The sequence below is a fragment of the Myotis yumanensis genome, unplaced genomic scaffold, assembly GCF_028538775.1.
Source record: "Myotis yumanensis isolate MYYU_CA2020_CCGP unplaced genomic scaffold, mMyoYum1.0.hap1 SCAF_3, whole genome shotgun sequence".
Taxonomy (NCBI): domain Eukaryota; kingdom Metazoa; phylum Chordata; class Mammalia; order Chiroptera; family Vespertilionidae; genus Myotis; species Myotis yumanensis.
The window spans coordinates 159,971,154-159,996,661 of record NW_027223754.1 but is presented as its reverse complement, the minus strand read 5'-3'; the positions used below and the strand labels follow the sequence as shown (position 1 = coordinate 159,996,661).

General features: G+C 41.5%; 2 protein-coding genes across 2 annotated transcripts; both read left to right on the top strand.

Moving 5' to 3' along the window:
- Positions 1-223: 223 nt before the first annotated feature.
- On the top strand, positions 224-1,180 carry LOC139006405 (olfactory receptor 6C2-like). Its single transcript, XM_070408792.1, has one exon. It carries the CDS (start codon positions 224-226, stop codon positions 1,178-1,180), a length of 957 nt encoding a protein of 318 aa, XP_070264893.1.
- Positions 1,181-23,734: 22,554 nt separating this feature from the next.
- LOC139006404 (olfactory receptor 6C2-like) lies at positions 23,735-24,718 on the top strand. Its single transcript, XM_070408791.1, has one exon. It carries the CDS (start codon positions 23,735-23,737, stop codon positions 24,716-24,718), a length of 984 nt encoding a protein of 327 aa, XP_070264892.1.
- Positions 24,719-25,508: the final 790 nt, after the last annotated feature.

The window sequence follows — 25,508 nt, the reverse complement described above, 5'->3', positions numbered from 1 at the left end:
GTAATTAGAAGCAGCAGTGCAAATATGTGATTTAAACATAAACAGACAGTTTATGTGACACAAACAGGTAATCAAACATTGGCATGTATGATATGCTTACTTCCCTACTGAGCTAGGAATCACTCTCCGATTTACTTCTCTTGAGGTTAGAAGATGACCAGGACTCTGGAGTTCCTCATATAAAGTCTTATTATTTGAAGCAGAATGGGCAAAATAATCAAGGATGAAAAACCAAACTACACTAACAACCTTCATCTTGCTGGGACTGACCGATGACACTCCTCTGAAAATATTGCTGTTTATCTTTCTATTTCTTTCCTACATGTTGAGTATATCTGGAAACCTAACCATCATCACCCTCACTCTGATTGATTCCCACCTAAAAACACCGATGTATCTCTTCCTTCAAAATTTCTCCTTCTTAGAAATGTCTTTCACAACTGCCTGTGTTCCCAGATTCCTATATAGCATATTATCTGGGGACAAGTCCATTACCTATAATGCTTGTGTCAGTCAACTCTTGTTTACTGACCTCTTTGGAGTAACGGAATTTTTTCTTCTGGCTGCCATGTCCTATGATCGCTACGTGGCCATCTGCAAACCCCTGCATTACACCACCATCATGAACAGCAGAGTCTGCAAGAACATCATTTTCTCCTGTTGGGTAGCAGCACTGATCATCATTCTCCCACCAATGAGTCTGGGTTTGGGCCTGGAATTCTGCAATTCGAACGTCATTGATCATTTTCTCTGTGATGCATCTCCTATCCTGAAGATCTCTTGCTCAGACACCTGGTTGATAGAACAGATGGTTATCGTGTGTGCCGTGTTGACTTTCATCATGACCCTCATATGTGTGGTTCTTTCCTACATTTATATCATCAGGACTATTCTAAGGTTTCCCTCCGCCCAGCAAAGGAAAAAGGCCTTTTCCACGTGTTCTTCCCACATGATTGTGGTTTCCATTACTTATGGAAGCTGCATCTTCATTTATGTCAAACCTTCAGCCAAGGATGAGGTAGCTATAAATAAAGGGATTTTACTCCTTATTACGTCCATTTCACCAATGTTGAACCCCTTTATTTATACCCTGAGAAACAAGCAAGTAAAACAAGCTTTCCATGACTCAGTTAAAAAGGTTGCATTCCTCTTAAAGATGCAGAGGAAGAGGAGTCAGTGAATCCAATTAAAAGGAAGGATAAATAGGCAGAAAACCTGAAGCTTCTAATATTATTTGTCTCTGTATGACCTATTCTCCCGTCCTATCGACATTCTCACTTTGTTTTTAGACTTGTTTACTGTGAATCCTGACTATTCTATTTTACTCCCCATTAAAACTACATTCTAAGGTATTTATGCTTACTATCTGGCAGAAATTTGTGTTTTTGCCAAATATTTTGGTTGCTATCCTTGGAAACACAGTAGAACACATTTTTCTGTCATATTTGTACATTGTAAGATGTGACTATGTAGCCTATATTATAGTTAACAGAATGGGTATAAGCGATGTGCACTGTTTCTAGACCTGCTATACGCAAATATTCAATTGTTGATCCACCATTCCTTTTCTCCACCTACTGGCCAGATGTCCACATTTCAACACCTTTGTACGCTTCATGTTGATAATGAATGAGTTTGATCTTCCATCTCTAGTATAGTCTTCACCCAAAGGATAGGCTAACACAGCAAGATTGATAAAGCTTCTCCTCTACTTCAACTCCAGTCAGCTGTCATCTGATTTGACAGGTAAAGTATCACAGCACTATCCCTGCCACTCACTAAGGGAGCAATACTCAGAGATAGTTCTAATTTGGCTATGTGAGTACAATTATTACCCATCCTCAAGTATTGTTATAAAACCATTCTGTTAACATTTTTTAATATGCTTTTATTTTTAATTTTATTGATTTCAGAGATAAGAAAGGAGATGCAGATAAAGAAACATCAATGATGAGAGAGATCATTGATCAGGTGCCTTCTGCATGCCCCCACTAGGGATGGAGCCCATAACCCTGGCATGTGCCCTGACCAGGAATGGAACTGTAACCTTTTGGCTCATGGGTCAATGCTCAACCACTTAGCCACACTGGCCAGGCCATACTATGAAATTTTATGGTATAGACGTTATGTCTTGACTATTGGCATACTCCTACTCAGACAGCCATAAATTCAAACCTGGTCCTGGACAATGATATAAGGAAAAATAGTATTAAAAATAATATACGCAAGTTTGTAAATAATATACACCCACCCTTCTTCAAAACTCCTGTCTTATAAACCTTTCCGGTGAAGTTTTTCTGTTGCTTCCTTTCAGATTCACTGTGAGGTAGAATTAGCTAAATAAAACTTTAGCTATTTAATTTTTCTTAAATATATTTTTATTGATTTCAGAGAGGAACGGAGAGGGAGAGAGAGATAGAAACACTAATGATGATAAAGAATTATTGATTGGCTGCCTCCTGCACTCCCCCTACTGGGGATCAAGCCGGCACCTGGGGATAGGCCCTTGAGCAGAACTGAACCTGGGATCCTTCAGACCGCAAGCAGATGCTCTAGCCACTGAGCCAAACCAGCTAGAGCTAACTATTTAATATTTTTCAATCACTGTTTAAAATAACCAGTGTTTAGATTACCCTTTCCACTTTCTGATGAGTCTATCACTTTGAGAACATTAGGGGGGAAAAATGGCTATGTAATATTTTGTTTTTCTTGACATTTTATGTACATTGGTAGAAGTAAAATATGTAATTTTATCAGAAGAAGTATACTCAAGATAGCCCGCAAAGATTTGTACATAAAATATTGTTCCCTCTGTCAATATCTTTCAGATTCCATGAGCTTAACTGAAGGAGTAAATTTAGGCCCCATGTGCAAAAATTTGCTATTTTATATCGCAATACCCAATACATCTGAATTCTTACAGGCTAGGATAAATGGAATAAATCTGAAAATGTGTATGTGGAGCTAAACAATTGGTATTTCACTATTAATTCTTTGGTGACATCCTAATAAATAATCTATTTTCATATTATTCTGAACAAGTGTGTTTCTGTGGAGGTCTTTCCAATAAAAACCTTCAAATAAATGCCTTGTGGCCATTTTAATGTAGAGTTTTTAAAATATGCAAAAACATAAATTATTTTTAAAAGTAATGAAGCATTCATACATTAAGAACTATACCCAGGAATTTTTATGCAAAAGCTTATGTTTAGTTCCCTGTGTTTATAAAGCTAAAATATAGAATCTTATCTTTTACTTTTATAAATTGCTCCTATATTTTAAATATACTTAATAAGTATGCCCATGGATATACAAAATGTGTGGATGTACATATTCAAAATACTAGCAATAGCTATCTCTATACTATGTATAATTTTACATGTATTTTCTTTTTATTATCAAATTTATTGTTTTACAATTAAAATTATGTATTTATAAAAATTGATAAATAAGGAAAATCACTCCCTATTAATTTTAAAAGACCTATGGTGATGTAGTATGCATATCTCCTGTTTCTGATTCTGATGTCTACATCTGTCCCCAAGAACACAGTCCCCACTGCTGCCTTTAGGACATTTCTTACCCCCACAGTTATCAATAAAGTATATTTATTGGTGACTTTTGAATCAGAGTCACCATGAATATGAGTATTTATTTACTTATTTACAGAAGACTGAGTACATTTTTTTAAAGGCATATATTCAAGTTTTCTAAAAACCAAAAAGAGGTCCTACAGACTCTAGCTTTTTTCTCCCTTTTTTCTATTCCTTTTTTAATTAAATTAATTGGGGTGACAGTGGTTAATAAGATTGTATAGGTTTCAAGTGTACATTTCTATAAAACGTGATCTGTATGTTGCATTGTGTTCCCACCACCCAAAGCCAAATCATGTTCTATCACCATATATTTCTCCCTTTACTACCCCATCCCCACCACCTTTCCGTCTGGTAATCACCATACAATTGTCTGTGTTTTTAATTTTTGTTTGTTTGTCTGGTTTGTTCACTTATTGCTTTCAATTTTATATCCCACATATGAGTGAAATCTTACGGTACTTGACTCTGTCTGACTTACTTTGCTTAGCATGATATTCTAAAGATCCATTCATGTTGTCACAAATGGCAGTATTTTATCTTTCCCTTTGCCTGAGTAGTAATCCATTGTATATATGTACCACATCATCTTTATCCAATCATCTATCAAAAAATACTTTGGTTGCTTCCATGTCTTGCCCATCATGAATAATGCTGCAATGAACATGGGGTGCATATATCTTTGAAAACAAATACTTTCAGGTCTTTAGGGTAGATATCCAGAAGAAGAAATTCTGGATCATATGGTAATTCTTCCCTTAATTTTTTGAGAAAATGCACTGTTTTTACATTGTGGCTATACCAGTTTACATTCAGCAGTGACCAAAGGTTCCTTTTTATCCACAATCTCACCAACACTTGTTATTACTTGCCTTTTTGATAATAACCATTCTAACAGATGCCTATTATGTGAGGTGGTATCTCATTGTAGTTTTGATTTCAATTTCCCTGATAACTAGTGAGGTTGAAGATAATTTCATATATTTGTTGGCCATTTGTACATCTCCTTAGGAGAACTGTCTGTCAGGTTCTCTGCCCATTTTATGATTAGATTATTTGTTTGCATGTTTGTTTAGCATTTTACTTAAAGTGAGTACAAGAAAATATTGCTTAGATTTAAAGTGAGATCAAGATCTTGTTGACAAAGTCTCTTAAAAGATTTTAGAGACAGAGAAATCCTGCCTGTGAGGTTGAGTAAGGTTTCAAAAAATATGTGACTGGCAGTGCACCTACCTATCTCCGCTGACACATTTCTGGTCAGCTTTTGTCACCCTGAGGAAATTGGGGATTAAGTGACTCTCTGAGACTATGATTGTCAGAAGAGTAAGTATTTTCTTTGTTGTTTATTATCTACATAAATTATACAATGATGTTTTGCTTCTGAAATCTAAGATAATGTGATATTTTTTAAAAAATTCCTTAATAAATTAAGACAAGTTATTGTTGTTATTATTGTTGTCAATCCCAACCTGTGGACATTGCTTTTCAAAGAGATTAGAAGGAGGACATACAGAAGGACAAGAGACATATGAAAACATGCTCAAAGTCACTAATCATCCGAGAGATGAAAATCTAAACAACAATGAGATACCATCTCACATCTCTCAAAATGGCTATCATCAACAAATCCACAAATGAGAAGCACTGAGGAGGATGCAGGAAAAAAGGAACCCTCGTGCACTGTTGGTGGGATGCAGACTGGTGCAGCCACTGTGGAGAACAGTATGGAGTTTCCTCAAAAAACTAAAAATGGAACTCCCTTTTGACCCAGTGCCTCCACTTCTAGGAATATCTCCCAAGAAATCAGAAACACCAATTAGTAAGGATATATGCACCCCTATGTTCATAGCAGCACAATTTACAATAGCTAAGATTTGGAAACAGCCTGAGTACCCACCAGCAGATGAGTGGATTAGAAAACTGTGGTACATCTACACATGGAATACTACTCTGCTATAAAAAAGACAGAAACTCCTGCCATTTGCAACAGCATGGTTGGGCCTGGAGGACATTATGCTAAGCAAAATAAGTCAGTTGGAGAAAGATAAATATCACATGATCTCACTCATTTGTGGAATATAATGAACAACATAAACTGATGAACAAAAACAGATCCAGAGACAGAAGCATCAATCAGACCATCAAACCTCAGAGGGAATGCAGGAGAGGGTGGGGGTAAGGGGGAGAGTTCAACCAAAGGACTTGTAGACATGCATATAAGCAAAACCAATGGACACATACATTGGGATGGTGAGTGCATGAGTTGGGGGGGAGGACAATGGGGGGATAAAGACACATTTGTAATAGTTAATCAATAGAGAAAATAAATAAATAAATAAATAAATAAATAAATTAGAAGGGCGAGAAAGAGAGGAATTGGAGGAGAGAGAGAAACATCAATGAGAGAGGCACATAGATGGGTTGCCTCCAGCACATACCCTGATCAGGGGTGGGGAGTGAACCCGAAACCCAGGTAAGTGCCCTTGACCAGGAATGGAACCAGAGACCCCTCAGTGAAGGCTTACATTCAAACGAGTGAGCCAAACCATGCTGCCCAAGGTAAGGCAGGTAATATTTAAGTAATTAAATATATATATTAAAATTAATTGACACCTGCTTATGGATTAGTAAAATTAAAGGTATCTCAATGGAGCATGGTTTTTTAACATCCAGAAGCATCCTGTGTCAAAATGTTATTTATACCTTAAAATATATATCTAAAGAGGGAAACACATATATTATAGGTGTGTGTATATATGTGTATACACAAACATAGGCATACACTTTCCTCAATAAAATGACATATTTGTTGATGTTCCAATAGTTTCTTCCTCTACTCACTTGTAAATTTAACAGGAATCATCTCTGCAAAGAGCTAGAGGGCCCTTACAGTTTACTATCAATTAGTTTGCCAAAATTGGTCTATTTGTATCTAGGCAGAGAATAAACATGACTCAAAGACAAAATATTTTATAAATTACTGTTTATAAACGCTGTTCTGCAAACAGTGTGCCCATAGAGGAAAGTGAGTTAAGAAGAGATGAACTGAGAAGAGGTCACCAGGCTTCAGATATATTTTATTTCTATAACTCAGTATAGAGCTACTGTGGTTGGTTTTTCTCTGTGGTCTTAAAATACTGCCTCTCAGCCGGGTTGGTATGGCTCAGTAGTAGAATGTCGGCCTATGAACCAGGAGGTCACAGATTCCTGGTCAGCGCACATGCCTGGGTTGCAGGCTCAATCCCCAGTGTGGGGTGTCAGAGGCAGCCTGATGATTCTCTCTCATCATTGATGTTTCTATCCTCTCTCCCTCTCCCTTCCTCTATGAAGTCAATAAAAATACACTTTAAAAAATAGTAGGTGTTGACAAAATGGTGGCAGAATAGACGGACATGTCCTGAGCCTTGTCCTGGGAGCAGATAGAATGAGCAGCTGAAACTAATAACATCCACCCCGAATTGGCAAAGGAGATTCAGCTGGTGAGACAATTTGCAGCTGGGAAGGGCAGAAGACTTCTGGAGAAAGGTAAAACCAAGGATCTGGGCAGGAGAGATCTGCCAGACCTCTGAGCCCAGAGGGTCAGAGGGAAACTGCACAGCACTGGGCCACATCCCTTGGGACAGGAACAATCTCTAACTGTGGAAAGGAGGTCCGCAGGACTGCGGTTGGCAGGGGAATCTAGATATAGGTCCACAGTCATGAAAGACTGAGTTCAGAGGGGGCAGCCTGAAGGGCTGACCAGACCATGCAGTGCCAACAGGAGAGGAGCTCGCAGAGGCGCAGGCTTTGCCCTCACTGTGACCTGTGCTTTGCTTCACTGAACCTAGTTCATGGGACTTTTGAGATATGGACACTCACCCGTGGCTTGAGGTGCAGGAGAAGGTGCAGACTTGTGGAATCTGGGGAGAGGCTGGGGAGAGGAGAGGGTCCGGGAGAAGTGGCAGCGAATCTGGTGCTGAGTCATACCTGAGCCCGGGACCTGGGCTGCCATTTTCTCCTGAAGAGTTAGCCCCTCCCTCCAGTCTCTAGGCTACCAATACAGCTACAACCAGAATATATTCTGAATTGTACAAAGGATTAAAAAAAGAAAAATCTGAATAGTCCCTAAGAGTTCACAGGGAATGGCCTAAATAAAGGCCTTCATGGGCGAACATATTTGCCAATGATATATCTGATAGGGGGTTAATATCCAAAATATACAAGGAACTCATACAACTTAACAACAGGAAGACAAACATTCCAATTTAAAAATGGGCAAAGGACATAAATAGACATTTCCCCAAAGTAGACATACAGATGGCCAAGAAACATATGAAAAATTCTCAAAGTCTCTAATCATCAGATAAATGCAAATTAAAACAACAATGAAGTATCACCTCACACTTGTCAGAATGGCTACTATCAACAAATCAACAAATAACAAGTGCTGGCAAGGTTATGGGGAGAAGTTAACCATAGTGAACTGCTGCTGGGAATGCAGACTGGTGCAGAGATTATGAAAAACAGTATGGAGTTTCTTCAAAAAATTAAAAATGGGATTGCCATTTGAGCCAATGGTCCCACTTCTAGGAAAATATCCTAAGAAACCCAAAGCACCAATCAGAAAGAATATATGCACCCATATGTTCATAGCAGTGCAACTTACAATAGCTGAGATCTAGAAACAGCCCAAATGCCCATCAGTAGATAAGTAGACTAAAAATGGTGTACATTTACACCATGGAATAGTATGCAGCTGTAAAAAAAAAAAAAAAGATCTCTTACACTTTGAGATAGCATGAAGGGACCTGGAGACTATTATGCTAGTCAGAGAAAGACAAGTGTCACATGATCTCACTCATATGTGAAATACTAGTATCCCGGTGCACGAAATTAGTGCACATTAAAAGGGAATTAATTGTCCTAACCAGTTTGGCTCAGTGGATAGAGCATCGGCCTGTGGACTCAAGGGTCCCAGGTTCGATTCCGGTCAAGGGCATGTACCTTGGTTGAGGGCACATCCCCAGTGGGGAGTGTGCAGGAGGCAGCTGGTCGATGTTTCTCTCTCATTGATGTTTCTAACTCTCTATCCCTCTCCCTTCATCTCTATAAAAAATCAATAAAATATATTTTTTAAAAAGGGAATTAATTAGCAGAGATATTTTAATATTGCTATTTGCCCTTTCTCTACAATAGAAGTGTAAGAGAGGAAAGGAAATTAGTAAAATGTATATGAAAATAATATATAAATTTATTAATAAACTAGAGGCCCAGTACACAAAAATTTGTGCACTCGGGGGGCAGGGGGAGGGGGGTCCCCTAGCCCGACCTGTGCCCTCTCACAGTCTGGGGCCCCTCAGGAGATAACGACCTGCTGGCTTAGGCCTGCTCCCGGGTGGCAGAGGGCACGCCCAATCCCTAAGTGCAGCCCCTGGTCAGGCTCAGAGCAGGGCCGATTGGGGAGTTGGGGTGCTGCCCCGTCATGCACAGAGCAGGGAGGATCAGGAGGTTGCAATGCCACCCTCAGTCACGCTCAGGGTAGGGCCGATTGGGGGGTTGGGGCACCACCCCCTGTCACATTCAAGGCAGGGTCAATGGGGAGGTTGCGGCGCCACCCCCTGTCACGCACAGAGCAGGGCCAATCAGGGGGTTGGGGTGCTGCCCCCTGTCAGTCACAGAGCAGGGCCAATCAGGGGGGTTGGGGCTCCATACCCTGTCACTCACAGAGCAGGGCGGATCAGGGGGTTGGGGCACTGCACCCTGTCACACTCAGGGCAGGGGAGATTATGGCTCTACCCTGTCACACACAGAGCAAGGCCCTTGGAGGGAGGTTGGGGCGCCACCCTCTATCACCCACAGAGCAGGGCCGATCAGGGGGTTGGGGTGCTGCCCCCTGTCACTCACAGAGCAGGGCCAATCAGGGGGTTGGGGCGCTGCCCCCTGTCACTCACAGAGCAGGGCCCATCAGGGGGGGTGGGGCTCTGTACCCTGTCACACACAGAGCAGGGTCAATCAGGGGATTGGGGAGCTCCCCCCTATCAGGCACAGAGCAGGGCTGATCAGGGGGTTGGGGTGCCTTCCCCTGTCATGAACAGAGCAGGGCGGATAGGGAGGTTGTGGCCCCACCCCCTGTCACACACAGAGCTGCAGGGCGACCAGGGGGTTTGGGCACTGCGCCCTGTCACGCTGATCCCGGTGCCGGGAGGCATATTACCCTTTTACCATATAGAATAGAGGCCTGGTACATGGGTAGGGGCTGGCTGGTTGGCCCTGAAGGGTGTCCTGGATCAGGGTGGGGGTCCCCAGTGGGGTGCCTGGCCAGGCTGGCTGAGGGGCTGAGGGCTGTTTTCCGGCTGGCGAGTGACTAAAGCTTCCAACCGCTCCTTGTTTTCTTTTTTTTTTTTTTATTCTGGGCCAGCTTTAGCTCTGAGGCCTTGCTGCTGAAAACATCGATACAATGTTTCAGTCCACCTGGCTTTCAGTCCGGCTGATTTCTGGGGTTTTGTTTAGCTTCTTATTTGCAACATAGTACATAGTTGCTTAGACTTGCAGCTGAGAGGCCGGCAAGTGAGACGGGAAACGTTTGAGTCCGCAGCAAGCAAGCCTCATGCTCGCTTCCAGCTGCCTGGCTGAAGGGCCGCCATCTTGGCTGACAGTTAATTTGCATATACTCACTGATTAGCCAATGAAAAGGGTAGCGGTTGTATGCTAATTACCATGTTTCTCTTTTATTAGTGTAGATAAACAGTAACAAAAGGATATGACAACAACAGAGGCATGATATAAAAATGACAAAAACATGATATGAAAACAACAAAAACATGATATGAAAACAACAAAAACATGATATAAAAACAACAGTGATGCCAACAATGACTGATAAAGTGATTAAACTTATTCTAATATCTCCCTGTACACCACATTAAGAGTGAAAACACTTTCAGAGTGCTTGACTAATTTCCATTATGATGAAGTACTTAGAACTTTAACTGTAACATCAAATGCTCTTCAAACTCGAGAGAAAGCAACATATAACTGACCATGTGCAAAAACGGGTTCAGGTAGGAATATGCCTACTTTGTCTAGAGTTTGTCCTTGTGATTTATTAATAGTCATCACAAATGCTGGCATCATGGGAAACCGTTGTCAAATCAATTGAAATGGGAGGCCAGTGTCAGATGGGGACAAATTAATTCTTGGAATCAGAACAGCCTCTCCCTCTGCAGATCCTGTTAACACTTCAATAATGTTAGGTCGTAATCTCTTGATAATAAATCTGGTACCATTACAAAGACCCCATTTACTATTGAGATTTCTCAATAGCATGATGATTGCACCCACTTTCAATTTTAATTTATGACACGGCATTCCCAAAGGAGTAATACTATTAAGAAATTCGATGGGAAAATTTTCCTTTTCAGCATCATCTGTGGAATCAATGGAATCATCACTCAAATATGTGTGAAAATCTCCATCGAGTATATCCAAATTTTCTTCATTTAATTTTTGAACATGCTCATTTTTTGGACAAAGAATTGCACGTTTAGATATATTTTTAATATTATCTATAGCAGTGGTTCTCAACCTTGGCTGCACATTAGAATCACCTGGAAGCTTTTTAAAATCCTGATTCCTGGGCTTCATCCTCCGGAAATTGTTTCTTTGTTATGGGGTGGGGCCACAACATTAGTAACAAAGAAACAGAATTAAAACTTTATTGTGGGGAGCTGCTACAGTGTTTTGGACAGGTTCAAGCCTTGGACTGATGAGAGGGCACAGTCCTCTCATTGCCACGTGCAAGTCCCAGCTTGGAGGGCAGGGTCCTCCCAGCACAATTATAGCCAACAGCTGTAGTTGTAAGCTTGAACCTATGGTCTGAACACGTGGCCCCATGTGCCTGAGTGATGTAGGTTTGATAGGGTTCAGGTGCATGTAGTTGAGTAGGACTGAAACCCAGAAGAATGTTGTAAACATCTTGGTCACGCCCTTACTTTGCCTCGTAGCATCTGCTATAAAATAAAGGCACGGCTGTGGGTGTGGTCGCAGTCTCTCAGAGAAGCAGCGTCCCACCGAGACCCGGCTTTCATTCTCTTGTCTGTCTTTTCTAAGCCTTTCAGCCGTCCCCACTCAGGTTCACCCTTGGCTGTGCTGGCACGTGGCACACTTTAGAAAGATCTGCCTCCACGCTCCGAGGGTGGGTTCCTGCCTCAAACCCTGCCCTTACAGGAAACAGCTCCAGGAAATAGCTCGGGGGAGGGCAAAGCCATTGCCAAGAGAACCCATGAAGGACGGACTTCCTTCCACTTGGTCGAGGCGGTTCTGGTGGTGATGAACACCACCCAGGGTTTTTATATAAGTAGATAATGAACACAAAAAACTGATGAACCATGTAGATCCAGAGACATAGCAGCATGGAACAGAGTGATGATTCTCAGAGGGAAGGGAGGGGATGTTGGGGGGTGGGGGAGAGTGATAAACCAAAGAACTTATATGCATATATGCATAATCCATGGACATAGAAAATAGTGTGATGAAGGCCTGGAGGGTCGGCAGGGCTGAGGTAGAGGGGATCAGTGGGGAAAAAATGGGGACATCTACAATACTTTCAATAAAAAACATAAATTTTTTTAAAAAAGAAGACTGCTGTTCAGTATCTGATAGATATTGAACTGGCTAATATCCAGTAGTGCCCTAAAACTATGATCTTTAGGGTATGTTTTCTAGAGAACACAAACCTACAGCTACAGTTTCACTTCATTATGACTGGAGTTTAGGCAAAAGTACATAGGAAGTCAAATGCCTATGCATTTTCCTGCATAATTAAATAATTTATTTACAGCTATTATACTCATTAAGTCATTCTTCTGATTTATTTCTAAAATTTGGAGGACTTTTATCAATAATTTATTTGTGTAACCTCCTGACCACTCTCCTACTATCCTTCCCCTGGGATTGAAAACAGACTTACCTGACAGGAGAATTGCAAACTACAATATTCCCTCTCCTGTTTTATATTGTTTTCTCTACAGATAGATGCCAGACTGTTCAAATTCATGAAACAGAAGGGTCTGCCCCAAGTTGTGGGGTAGAGTTGGGTTTCTAAAACTGTCTATCTGGGAGATATGGCTAACTCAGGAGGTTCTTATCAGGATGTTCATAGCCATGATTGAAATATTTCTATCTATAATAAAATTGGTATTTTAAACTCCCTTTACTTGCCTACATTTTGCTCTCTTGTTGACTCAAAACTCAAGCAAGGAATAAATGTGAAATTCCTTCAGATCCCACAATGCCAATAGTGACACACAGAGACCCAAACATGGTATGTACATAATGCGGTATTATACATTGGAGGCAAAATGTGGCAATACACTTCAAAGTTCTCATATGTAAGAGGGTTTTACAACAGAAATTCCTCTTCTGATCATTTAAACAGAAAAAATCAATGGTGTTTATTAAAAAATGAGATTTTTAATATATGAATTTCAATAATGAAATATGGGAAGCTTTCTTAGATAATGGCTTGCACATAAAAAGAGTACAATACAGAAAAATTATGATATAAACATATATTTTTACCCTGGTAAAGTATGTATGGTTGTTGGATTAGAAATTGTGTCTATACTACTTTCAAGATTTTTTTTCTATAGGAAATGCAGACAAAGCAATTCTGTTGTCTTTTCTTAACACTTCGTTTTCTATGGGTTGAAGAGTAGACAGAAATCTTTTCATCATACAATTATTGTTCTGCACTTGGAATGTGGCTCTTAAAATTGTTGCATCTTATTGTCTCCAAGGACACTATTCCCACTGCTCCCTCTAGGTATTTTGCCAAAATTCAGTGCATATTAAAATCATTAGTCATGTTTGAACTTGGTCACAAGGGCCCTTTACTTATCCACACAGAGGGCCCCTGTGCATCCATAAGAGTCTGAGATTATAAAAGTCATCTTAATCATCCTTCACTGTGTAAAAATCTTTTCCCAGAGAAATCAGAAGTCATCTCTTATAAAATCTTCTTTAAAAATTACCTTATATTTCTGAGACATTTAAAATACATGACTTTTTATCTTTGCTTTCCGATATAAGAAATTATTCCCTTGATTTAAAGTGAAATAGAATCTTTAGTGAGAAGCTTTGGGCACTTTCTACTAGCAAACAATTATCCATGAATGTGTATGTTGTCATGAGAGGAGCATTTGGGCACGTTAACTGACCCCACTGATACTTTCAGTTTGACCTTCAGAACTACCAGGATTACACAGTCAACTGAAGCCAGGATTACCTTCCAAAAGAGTAAGTATGTTCTTGTTTGGCACTTTCAGTTTCTTTTATCATTCAAAGTTCTAGCTCCTTAGCCCTGAAAAATATGAATAATCTGCTTAAATATCAAGATGGCAATTTTGGGTGTCTCTGAAAAATGAAAGTTATTTCTAATGTTAATTTGTATTATAAAAAAGAAATCTGAAGGGATTATACTTATTTCAAATATTTATTACATGCATCACTAGAGAGAGGTCAGCACCTGCTCACTCTTTATCCTTAACATCTGTAGCACTACCTGTAATATAGATTCTCAATAAATACCTTCTGAATGAATGTATGGGTGTGCATAGCAATATTATATACATTATTTTCAGAAATGTTGTTCTTAGATATCAATGAGCACATTATAATTTCAAATATTCCTTTAAATATATTAAATAGAAAATTAACCTGAATGAAAGTGGTCTACCAGAACATTCACTTAAATTTTTGTATCACAGAACCAAAATTGAATTTGGTCACGAAGGGTCCTTTACTTATCCACACAGAGGTCCCCTGTACATCCTTAAGAGCCTGAGATAATAAAAGTCATCTTAATCTTCCTTCACTGTGTAAAAATTTTTCCCAGAAAAATCAGAACTCATCTTTCAAAATCTTCTAAAAAAACAACCTTATATTTCAGTGATTTGGTGTCACTTAAATTTTGGTATTGGTGATTGGTAAAGGACGTGAGTATAAGAATGTGGAACAATGCTCTGAGTTAACATGCCACAGTGAAGTATTGAGAGCTTAAGAATTTTCTCAGTTTGGTTCAAAAGGTCAATTCCTACATGACCCTATCTAAAAAGGTACGAGATTAGCAGCTAATTATTTCTCCTCCTCTGCCTAGATTAATGCTCCTTTTCTCCAGAGATGCCTGTAAACCATAGGCAATACTCTGTCTCTAGAACTCTAATGCTGATATTTCTTTCTGCCTTGATTGAAACAACTTGCCTCAATTCACCAGACCTTAGGAAAACACACCTGTAGCTTTCTTGTGGGGTAGAGATTTCTACAAATAAGTGAAGCCATTAATATACCAAACTAATTAAATTTCTCATGGAAAATTCTTTTCCCTTTGAAATGAAGAGAAATAGAGAGACATAGAATATTTACATCTATTTACAAATGGAAATAGCTGCCCATGTAATTAAGTGTTAATGGGGGTTGAGGAAGAAATGTGAAGTACCTATTGCCTCATGTTCAAAACTGCAGTCTCTAAACTCCGCCCTTAGCATTTCTTCACAGGACAATGAACAGGTTATAAGAGGCACCAAAATTCACAAGCTTTATAAAGAATGCAGGAACTGTCCTAGTCATTGTTGCTCAGCGGTTAGAGTGAAGGGTCTGGGGTTTGATTCCTGGTGAAGGGGTGGTATCTGGGTAGCAGGTTCATCCCAGACCTGAGACAGGGCACCTGTCAGAGGCAACCAATGCATGTGTCTCTCTCACTCACTTCCACTCTCTCTACAAATCAATGGAAAAAAATATTTTATGGTGAGGATTAACAAACTAACAAAAGGATGCAGAAAAAAACAATAGTGCAGTGGTCACTGATTAGTGCCCTCACCCATTAGCATAAGTATTACAGCAGGTGATGGGATGGGAGGGAGGAGGAGGAAGTGAAAGGAGACAAAGCTTTAACTTACTATTTGCCAGGCAGTTGGTAAACAATAGGAATCAACAATCACAATGATTCCATGAACTATATATTATGGAGGAAACTGAACCCAAAGAGAAAAAGGGAAATGAAAACTCCAGTCTTATTCCAGAGACTAAAATAACTTTAAAATACATGTTAAAGAAAATATGGCAAATATGATAGTCATTCTTTCTTTATTTCCACAAACTTTTAAGGAACTCTTACTATGCCCCCTGGATATAAGCTTGCTGCTTGGGACAAAAAAAATGTCAAAATAAGATTTGTTTACACAGTTTGACAATTTAATCACCAGAGAATAATACATAATAATCATAGGCTACAATGGAAATAGTAAGAAGAAAAGATACATCTCTCTTAAAAAGTTATAGATAGATTCCTGGTGGAATTAATGCCAAAACCAAAACTTAAAATAGGGATAGAGCAGTTAGAGACTACAAGTGTAGAGATCTGTAAAAACAAAAGGACCAGCATCTGAGAATCTCCACAGCTAATTTTAAGCATCGCCTTTAATGGAAACCGCTAGTAGATAAGTCTAGGGAAGCAAATTTAATGAGGAGAGATGGCACCAGCAGCCCGACTCTATAGGGCATGCTCTTAATCACTATGATATACTGTCTCTTGCTGGTAGCAAATTCAAGTACCCTAGTAGGAAAAAACAAGAAATGAGGAAAATATTGTGGACTGATAGAAGAAATATTAGAAAGCTCTCCATATGCTAAGAAGCCTAAGTTCTATAATGAGGGCAAAAAAGAGTGATTGAAAGTATTAAAATTAATGTTTCAGTTACAAAACTCCATTTCACTCTAAAAAAAGAAATATTTTTCCTTAACATAATATCAGTCTTCCCTTCCTACCAAACTCCACCACCTCACTCTAGTGCAGTGGTTCTCAACCTTGGGTGCACATTAGAATCAGCAGGGAATCTTCTTAAAATCTTTAAGAAGATTCCCTGCTGATTCTAATGTGCACCCAAGGTTGAGAACAACTGCTTTAGTGGATCATCTTCCTGTATTTGTGCTGCCTCCCTCAACCCAGGTTCAGGTGGTACTGGAACAATTACACCATTTCAATGTGATAAGTAGTACAGATGTCAGAATCCATCCTCTGTTCTGGTCCTCAAACACCTATTCATGTGCATCACAGCCTTGGATCTTTAGTTTCCCTTGCCCATATTACTCATAAGATCTAGTAGTCCTCTGTATAAGTTATAAGACACCGATAGCATTTCTGTGGCAAATTGCAGTGCAGGAAATTTTGTCAAATATCGTATGTTTGTCTTTAGGTTAATGTCACACTAGACAAGAGAACACCCTTTTGTAATTCTATACCAACCTTTAGAATGGGAAGATGATGTGACTTTCTAAGGCTTTTTTGCCCTTGTTCAAGGAGCAACTTAATTATTGTTCCCCATAGATCTCTACAAGGAAAAGAAATTGCAGAAATTTATTTCATTTTTCTATCTGTCTGCTATTCTGGCTCCATGTTCGTGGAAGATAGTAAAGGTCCCCTGTGAACGCACATCCATTTGCTACTAGGGTGCAAGGTCTGGAAAATGGGCTGATGCACAAATGAATATACTAGACAAGAAATATAAATTTAGAAGGCACAGGGGATCCAGGCAGAGACCTTTCTTTAGCGGAGAGGCTCTCTGAAACCTGGGACCCAGCAACTTATATTTACTTAAATACACATTTGCCCTTTAAGAATGCAAACAGGCATATCAATGGTAAAGTTTGGTAAAGAATAAAAGGATTATCAGGTTAGGAGATTATCTTCAGCCATTTGCCCAACAGTGGGGTAATATATTAGGCTGAATTTCAGCCCTGTTGAATATCAAAGTCCATTAGCCTTCCAGAGGACTTCTCACATAATTATGATAACTACTGTTGGTCTTTGCCTCCAGCAGTCACCAAACATGGAGAACTTATTCAGAACCACTAAATTATCTAACCTATTCCTCAACTTTCTTATTCCCTGAGAAAAAATTTTTATAAATTCTCTAAGGATGAGAAATTTTGTTCTTACTCATTACTCTGAATAAAACATTTATTGCCTGGAATATTTCATTAACCTAAATGCTTGATGCATTTCAAAGTCAAACTCATTAATGCATTCCTTTTTCTCCTCTCTCCAACTCCTACTTAAAGCCAAAATTAATTAACTTCCATTTAACTGAGAGGTAGATCAAGAGTTTCAAAGAAATACATAGTATGGGGTAAATGTCAGTGCAAAAATATTGTCCACAACACATAGGGGAGAATTAATCACATCTGGGATTTAGAAAAATGATTCTGATTGCACTGATTTTAAAATACTGAATGGGAAAAGCAAAGATACATGTTAATCATATGTTAACATTTTTCTCCAATATTTCAGCTATGAGATAAAGACACCACGAGTAAAAGTAGTGTTGTGAGTGAGAGAATAAAAGGAACAAATTAAAAAGACAACATAAATGGCAAGATATGCCCACAATTGAAAATGGGAGTAAAAAACTAAAAGAACAATAAATAATGTTTTTAAATGAGACTTACTCTTGGCAGGGACAGAAACACAGTCATGAGTGCCACATTAAAAATCTTGAAATATGCACATCTAGAGGACTCTCAAAAGGAAATCATAAGATAACAACATAAGACCACCCAATACTGAATAGTAATGAGTGGTCGCCTAATTCCAGATGCAGCTGTACATATTTTATCTATATTATCTAAATTTTTCATAATAACCCTAAGATGTACATATTATTTTACCTTAAGTTTGCACACATACACACACAAATAAAAGACACTAGATAGAGAAATTAACCAAATTGCTCAAGGACTCTCAGATAGAAAAAAAGGAAAAGGGTAAGATCAAACCATCGAAGTCCGATCTAGATGTCTAAGAATAAGTTGAAGTCAGAAAACTGTAACATTTTACTGCAGATGTAAATGTAGGGATCATCAGCCTACTTGAAATCACCCTGTTTATAAGAACTTCCTAGAGAGAGGGCAGAGTAAAAGAGATATTGCCTAGAAAAAATATTTCAGGTGCACCAACAAATTAGCAAAGGAAAAGGAGCTATGAAGGAGAATGGGAAAAAATAGACAAAATGATAGGAAGAAATTCAGCATAATGTGAGATGGTAGAAAGTAAGCTGTAAAGACTTTCATAACTTCATGGTTTACTATATGCAGAAGAGAACTTGAGTTAAATCAAGTCTGAAGTTTGTTTAATGATTGAAACAAGAGGGAGGCTAATGGTGATGTTGGCTAGAGTAGTTTAAATGATGCAAATACCTCATGAGTTTATGAATAAGTGGTTAATATGACAAAGAAGACAATTATTAAAGAGGTAAAATTTAAGTGAGAATGTTTTAGTATGTTTGAGAAATTGCTAAACCTTGTTAAACCTTATATTGCTAAATGATATTTATAATGGGTGATAGTGTGTATTTCAAGCTGAAATAGGCTGACCCAAAACATTAAAAAATCAAGATATTGCTCTTCAGCTCTATGAATATACTTCAAATGTTCCCTTATTTGTGTGTCACAAATGTCGAAGTAAATATATACAACAAGGAGTGAAAATATGTCATTGTCAAATGTGTTTAGAAAGAAATAATCTAAAAACATGGATAAGAAAAAATTCAGTATCAAAGCTCTGGTCTTAACTATAATGCTTTGATAGGAAAAGGGTTCTCAAAATCTAGAGAAAAATGAACCCATAGATGTACTGCAGTTTTTTAATCCGCTCATTTGCTGATGGGCACTTAGGCTGTTTCCAAATCTTAGCTATTGTAAATAATGCTGCTATGAACATAAAGGTGCATATATTCTTTCTTATTGGTACTTCTGATTTCTTGGGATATATTCCTAGAAGTGGGATTACTGGGTCAAATGGGAGTCCCATATTTAATTTTTTGAGGAAACAAAGCAGATAGTTAAAGAGCATTAAGATTTTTACTGTCAAAGGAATTTAAAAGGAAATTAATTAACCAGAGTATATAATTCCAAATTTCTGTTTGTAAGCTGGCGAAATTTTTCTTTGTAGCACTAGGATATCCTAAAAAGCCTAACAAATGTATTACACAGATATTCTAAAAGTAGAAGTAAAATATAGCCAAGGGTAATCTATACATATAAAGAGCTATGGGCCGTCGCATCTGAAACAACCAGAAGGATGATCGAGCAGGCTGAGTGGGGCATCAAGGCCGGCAGGGGGGTTAGTGAGGGACAACCAAATGACTGAGCAGCAGGCTCTGTGGGGTAACAAGGCGGCAGAGGGCAGTTTGGGGAAACTAGGTTGGCAGGGGGGCCAATGAGGGTCAACCAGGCCTGAAAAGAGGGGGGGCAGTTAGGGGATACCATGCCGGCAGAGGGGGGCATGCAGATTAGTAGGGCAGGCAGTTGGGGGCAACCAGTCCTGCAGGGTGGGGAAGTTAGGGATGATTAGTTTGGCAGGCAGAGGAGGTTAGGGTGACCAGACTGGCAGGGGGGCCATTTAGGGGCAATCAGGCAGGCAGAAAGGCAGGTGAGCAGTTAGGAGCCAGAGGTTCTGGATTGTGAGAGGGATGTCCCCAACTGCCTGTTTAGGCCTGATCTTAGGAATCGAGCCTAAACAGGCAGTTGGACATCCCCCTAGGGGTCTCACAATGGAGAGGGTGCATGCTGGGCTGAGGGCACCCCCCCCCCCCCCGCACAAATTTCGTGCACCAAGCCTCTAGTATTAATGATATAAAATACATATATTTGAAATAAATTTCCTGTGAGGAAAACCTCAAAAAGGTTGGATTGTAACACATTTTAATGAATCTTTAAGAGCATGTATCTGATGAAAATATTTTAAACACACCTCAGAGAAACTCCACTGGATAAGTTGAAACAGAATAAACTATGTGATAAGCATTCATTGTCAGTTTAACTGCTAATACACATGTAAATTTTAATGTAAGAATTTTCTTAGCAAAGGCCATTGTTAGATTCTTTTAGGGACTTTTCTGCTAGAAGCATTCTGGAGTTAGGAAGTAGGGGAAAGTCAGAATAGTAGATCCCAAGCAACTTCTAGGAAGTAGGGGGAAGTAAGAATAGTAGACCCAAAAGCAATTTTAAGACTTGCTTTCATTTATGTTTATAATATAACTAGAGGCCCGGTGCACAAAAATTTGTGCACTGGGGGGGGGGGGGGTCCCCCAACCTGGCCTGTGCCCTCTCACAGTCTGGGACCCCTCGGGAGATAACGACCTGCTGGCTTAGGCCTGCTCCCAGGTGGCAGAGGGCACGCCCAATCCCTAAGTGCAGCCCCTGGTCAGGCTCAGAGCAGGGCCGATTGGGGAGTTGGGGCGCCACCCCGTCATGCACAGAGCAGGGCGGATCGGGAGGTTGCAATGCCACCCTCAGTCACGCTCAGGGTAGACTGATTGGGGGGTTGGGGCACCACCCCCTGTCACACTCAAGGCAGGGTCAATGGGGAGGTTGCAGTGCCACCCCCATCACGCACAGAGCAGGGCAGATCAGGGGGTTGGGGCGCTGCCCCCTGTCACTCACAGAGCAGGGCCGATCAGGGGGTTGGGGCGCTGCCCCCTGTCACTAACAGAGCAGGGTCCATCAGTGGGGTTGGGGCACTGCCCCCTGTCACTCACAGAGCAGGGTCCATCAGGGGGGTTGGAGCGCTGCCCCCTGTCACTCACAGAGCAGGGCCCATCAGGGGGTTGAGGAGCTCCCCGCTGTCACTCACAGAGCAGGGCCAATCAGGGGGTTGGGGAGCTCCCCCCTGTCATGCACAGGGCAGGGCCGATCAGGGGGTTGAGGAGCTCCCCCCTGTCACTCACAGAGTAGGGCCAATAGGGGAGTTGGGGCACCGCCCCCTGTCACACACAGAGCAGGGTGGATAGGGGGTTGGGGCGCTGCACCCTGTCACACTCAGGGCAGGGCCAATGGGGAGGTTATGGTTCTACCCTGTCACACACAGAGCAGGGCCCATGGGGGGGGAGGGGGTTGGGTCGCCGCACCCTGTCACACACAGAGCCGAAGGGCAATCAGGGGATTGGGGAGCTCCCCCCTGTCACACACAGAGCCGAAGGGCAATCAGGGGATTGGGGAGCTCCCCCCTGTCACACACAGAGCCGAAGGGCAATCAGGGGATTGGGGAGCTCCCCCCTATCAGGCACAGAGCAGGGCTGATCAGGGGGTTGGGGTGCCTTCCCCTGTCACGAACAGAACAGGGCGGATAGGGAGGTTGTGGCCCCGCCCCCTGTCATACACAGAGCCGCAGGGCGATCAGGGGGTTTGGGCGCTGTCCCCTGTCACACTGATCCCGGTGCCGGGAGGCATATTACCCTTTTACTATATAGGACAGAGGCCTGGTGCACGGGTAGGGGCCGGCTGGTTTGCCCTGAAGGGTGTCCTGGATCAGGGTGGGGGTCCCCAGTGGGGTGCCTGGCCAGGCTGGCTGAGGGGCTGAGGGCTGTTTTCCCGCTGGCAGTTGACTAAAAGATCCCAACCGCTCCTTGTTTTCTTTTTTTTTTTTTATTCTGGGCCAGCTTTAGCTCTGAGGCCTTGCTGCTGAAAACATCGATACAATGTTGCGGTCCAGGGCTGACTGAAAGCCCATTTTGTTTAGCTTCTTATTTGCAACATAGTAATAGTTGCTTAGAGTTGCCGTTGAGAGGCCTGCAAGTAAGTGAGGCGGGGAACGTTGGAGTCTGCAGTTCCTGGAGGAAGCAAGCCTCCCTGCTCGCTTCAGTGCATGGCTGCCGGCCGCCATCTTGGCTGACAGTTAATTTGCATAAGGATATGCTGATTAGCCAATGGGAAGGGTAGCGGTTGTACGCCAATTACCATGTTTCTCTTTTATTAGTGTAGACTAGAGGCACGGTGCACAAAAATTTGTGCACTTGGGAGGGTTCCTCAGCCTGGACTGTGCCCTCTTGCAGTCTGGGACCCTTCGGAGAATGACCACCTGATGGCTTAGGCCTGGGGGATTGTGCCGAAGCTGGCAGTCAGACAACCCTCTGGCAGCCTGGCAGCCCTCGGGGGATGTTCACTTGCCAGCAGGAAACAGGCATAGCTGCAGTCAGACATCCTTAGCACTACTGAGGAGGCAGGAGCGGTTTCCACCACCACCACTGTACTGGCAGCCATCAGCCTGGCCTGTGGCTCAGCAGAGCTCCCCCTGTGGGAACACACTGACCACCAGGGGGCAGCTCCTGCATTGAGCGTCTGCCCCCTGGTAGTCAGTGTGTGTCAAAGTGACCAGTGATTCCCAGTTGCTCCGCTGTTTAGGGTCAATTTGCATATTACCTTTTTATTATATAGGATAGACCTGGTGCATGGGTGGGGGCCTGCTGGTCTGCCCTGAAGGGTGTCCTGGATCAGGGTGGGGGTCCTGCTGGGGTGCCTGGCCAGCCTGGGAGAGGAGCTGAGGGCCGTTTTCAGGCTGGCCACACCCCCTTCAATGTGGGGGTCCCCGTTGGGTTGGCTGGCCAGCCTGGGTGAGGGGCTGACGGCTGTTTGCAGGCTGGGCACAGCCCCTTCAGTGTGGGGGTTCCCGTTGGGGTGGCTGACCAGCCTGGGTGAGGGGCTGATGGCTGTTTGCAGGCTGTCCAAGCCCCCAGCAGGGACCCTCAACCCATGAGGGTGTGACCATCCTGGGCGAGAGGCTTATGGCTGTTTGCAGGCTTGCCACAGCCCCCAGCCACCCAAGCTCCCTGTGGAGGCTGGCTGGAAGCAGGTATCTGGGATTTATTTAGCTTCTATAATTGAAACTTTGTTGCCTTTTGCGGAGGCCACAGCAAGCCAGAGCTGACGGGAAGCATGACATTCTCCATCACTGGGGCAACCAAGCCTCCTGCTTGCTCCAGCACTGTGGCTGCCTACCGCCATCTTGGTTGGATTAATTTCCATATATTCGTTCTGATTGGCTGTTGGCCATGGCTTCCCCATAGCGAAGTTATGGGCAATTAGCATCTTTGTCTTTTTACAGTTAAATTGTAATTAGAAGCAGCAGTGAAAATATGTGATTTAAATATAAACAGTCAGTTTATGTGACACAAACAGGTAACCAAACATTGGGATGTATGATATGCTTACTTCCCCACTGAGCTAGGAATCACTCTCCTATTTACTTCTCTACACTTTAGAAGATGACCAGGACTCTGGAGTTCCTCATATAAAGTCTTATTATTTGAAGCAGAATGGGCAAAATAATCAGGATGAAAAACCAAACTACACTAACAACCTTCATCTTGCTGGGACTGACCGATGACACTCCTCTGAAAATATTGCTGTTTATCTTTCTATTTCTTTCCTACATGTTGAGTATATCTGGAAACCTAACCATCATCACCCTCACTCTGATTGATTCCCACCTAAAAACACCGATGTATCTCTTCCTTCAAAATTTCTCCTTCTTAGAAATGTCTTTCACAACTGCCTGTGTTCCCAGATTCCTATATAGCATATTATCTGGGGACAAGTCCATTACCTATAATGCTTGTGCCAGTCAACTCTTGTTTACAGACCTCTTTGCAGTAACGGAATTTTTTCTTCTGGCTGCCATGTCCTATGATCGCTACGTGGCCATCTGCAAACCCCTGCATTACACCACCATCATGAACAGCAGAGTCTGCAAGAACATCATTTTCTCCTGTTGGGTAGCAGCACTGATCATCATTCTCCCACCAATGAGTCTGGGTTTGGGCCTGGAATTCTGCAATTCGAATGTCATTGATCATTTTTGCTGTGATGCATCTCCTATCCTGAAGATCTCTTGCTCAGACACCTGGTTGATAGAACAGATGGTTATCGTGTGTGCCGTGTTGACATTCATCATGACCCTCATATGTGTGGTTCTTTCCTACATTTATATCATCAGGACTATTCTAAGGTTTCCCTCTGCCCAGCAAAGGAAAAAGGCCTTTTCCACGTGTTCTTCCCACATGATTGTGGTTTCCATTACTTATGGAAGCTGCATCTTCATTTATGTCAAACCTTCAGCCAATGATGAAGTAGCTATAAATAAAGGGATTTCACTCCTTATTACTTCCATTTCACCCATGTTGAATCCCTTTATTTACACACTGAGAAACAAGCAAGTAAAACAAGCTTTCCATTACTCAATTAAAAAGATTTCATTCCTCTTAAAGACACAGAGGAAAAAGGAGTCAGTGAATCCAATTAAAAGGAAGGATAACTAGGCAGAAAACACGAAGTTCTAATATTATTTGTCTCTGCATGACTTAATCTCTAGGCATATCAACATTCTCACTTTGTTGTTAGACTTGCTTACAGTCAACCTTGACTATTTAATTTTTCACTCCCCATTAAAACTAAATTCTAAGTTATTTATGCTTACTATCTGGCAGAAATTTCTGGTTTTGCCAAACATTTTGGTTGCTATCCCTGGAGCCACTGTAGGCCATATTGTTCTGACACATTTCTACCCTGTAAGATGTGACTATGTAGCCTATGTTGTAGCTGACAGAATGAGTGTGGAAGTGATGTGCACCATTTCCAGACCTGCTCTATGCAAATATTCAATAGGTGATCCACCATCCCTTTTCCCCCCTACTGGCCAGATATGCATGCTTCCATGACTTTGTAAGCTTCATGTTGACAATGATTGAACTTGAACTTCTGTCTTGGGTATAGCCTTCACCCAAAGGACAGGCTATCACAGCTAGTTTGCTAAAGCTTCTCCTCTGCTTCACCTCCAGTCAGTTGTCCTCTGATTTGAGAGGTAAAGTATCACAGCACTATCCCTGCCACTTACTAAGGGAGCAATATTGTGAGTCACCTCTAATTGGCTACATGGGTGCAATTATGACCCACCCTCAACTTTGAAATACATACTGTTAAATTTAATGGTATAGACATTATGTCTTGCCTATTGGTATACTCCTACTCAGACAGCCATAAAGTCAAACCTGGCCCAGGACAATCAGATGAGGAAAAATAGTATTAAAAGTAATATACACAAAGTTTTAA

Bases quoted from the DNA above. Each gene is read 5' to 3' on its own strand.
- LOC139006404 (XM_070408791.1), top strand. From the start codon at position 23,735: ATGAAAAACCAAACTACACTAACAACCTTCATCTTGCTGGGACTGACC.
- LOC139006405 (XM_070408792.1), top strand. From the start codon at position 224: ATGAAAAACCAAACTACACTAACAACCTTCATCTTGCTGGGACTGACC.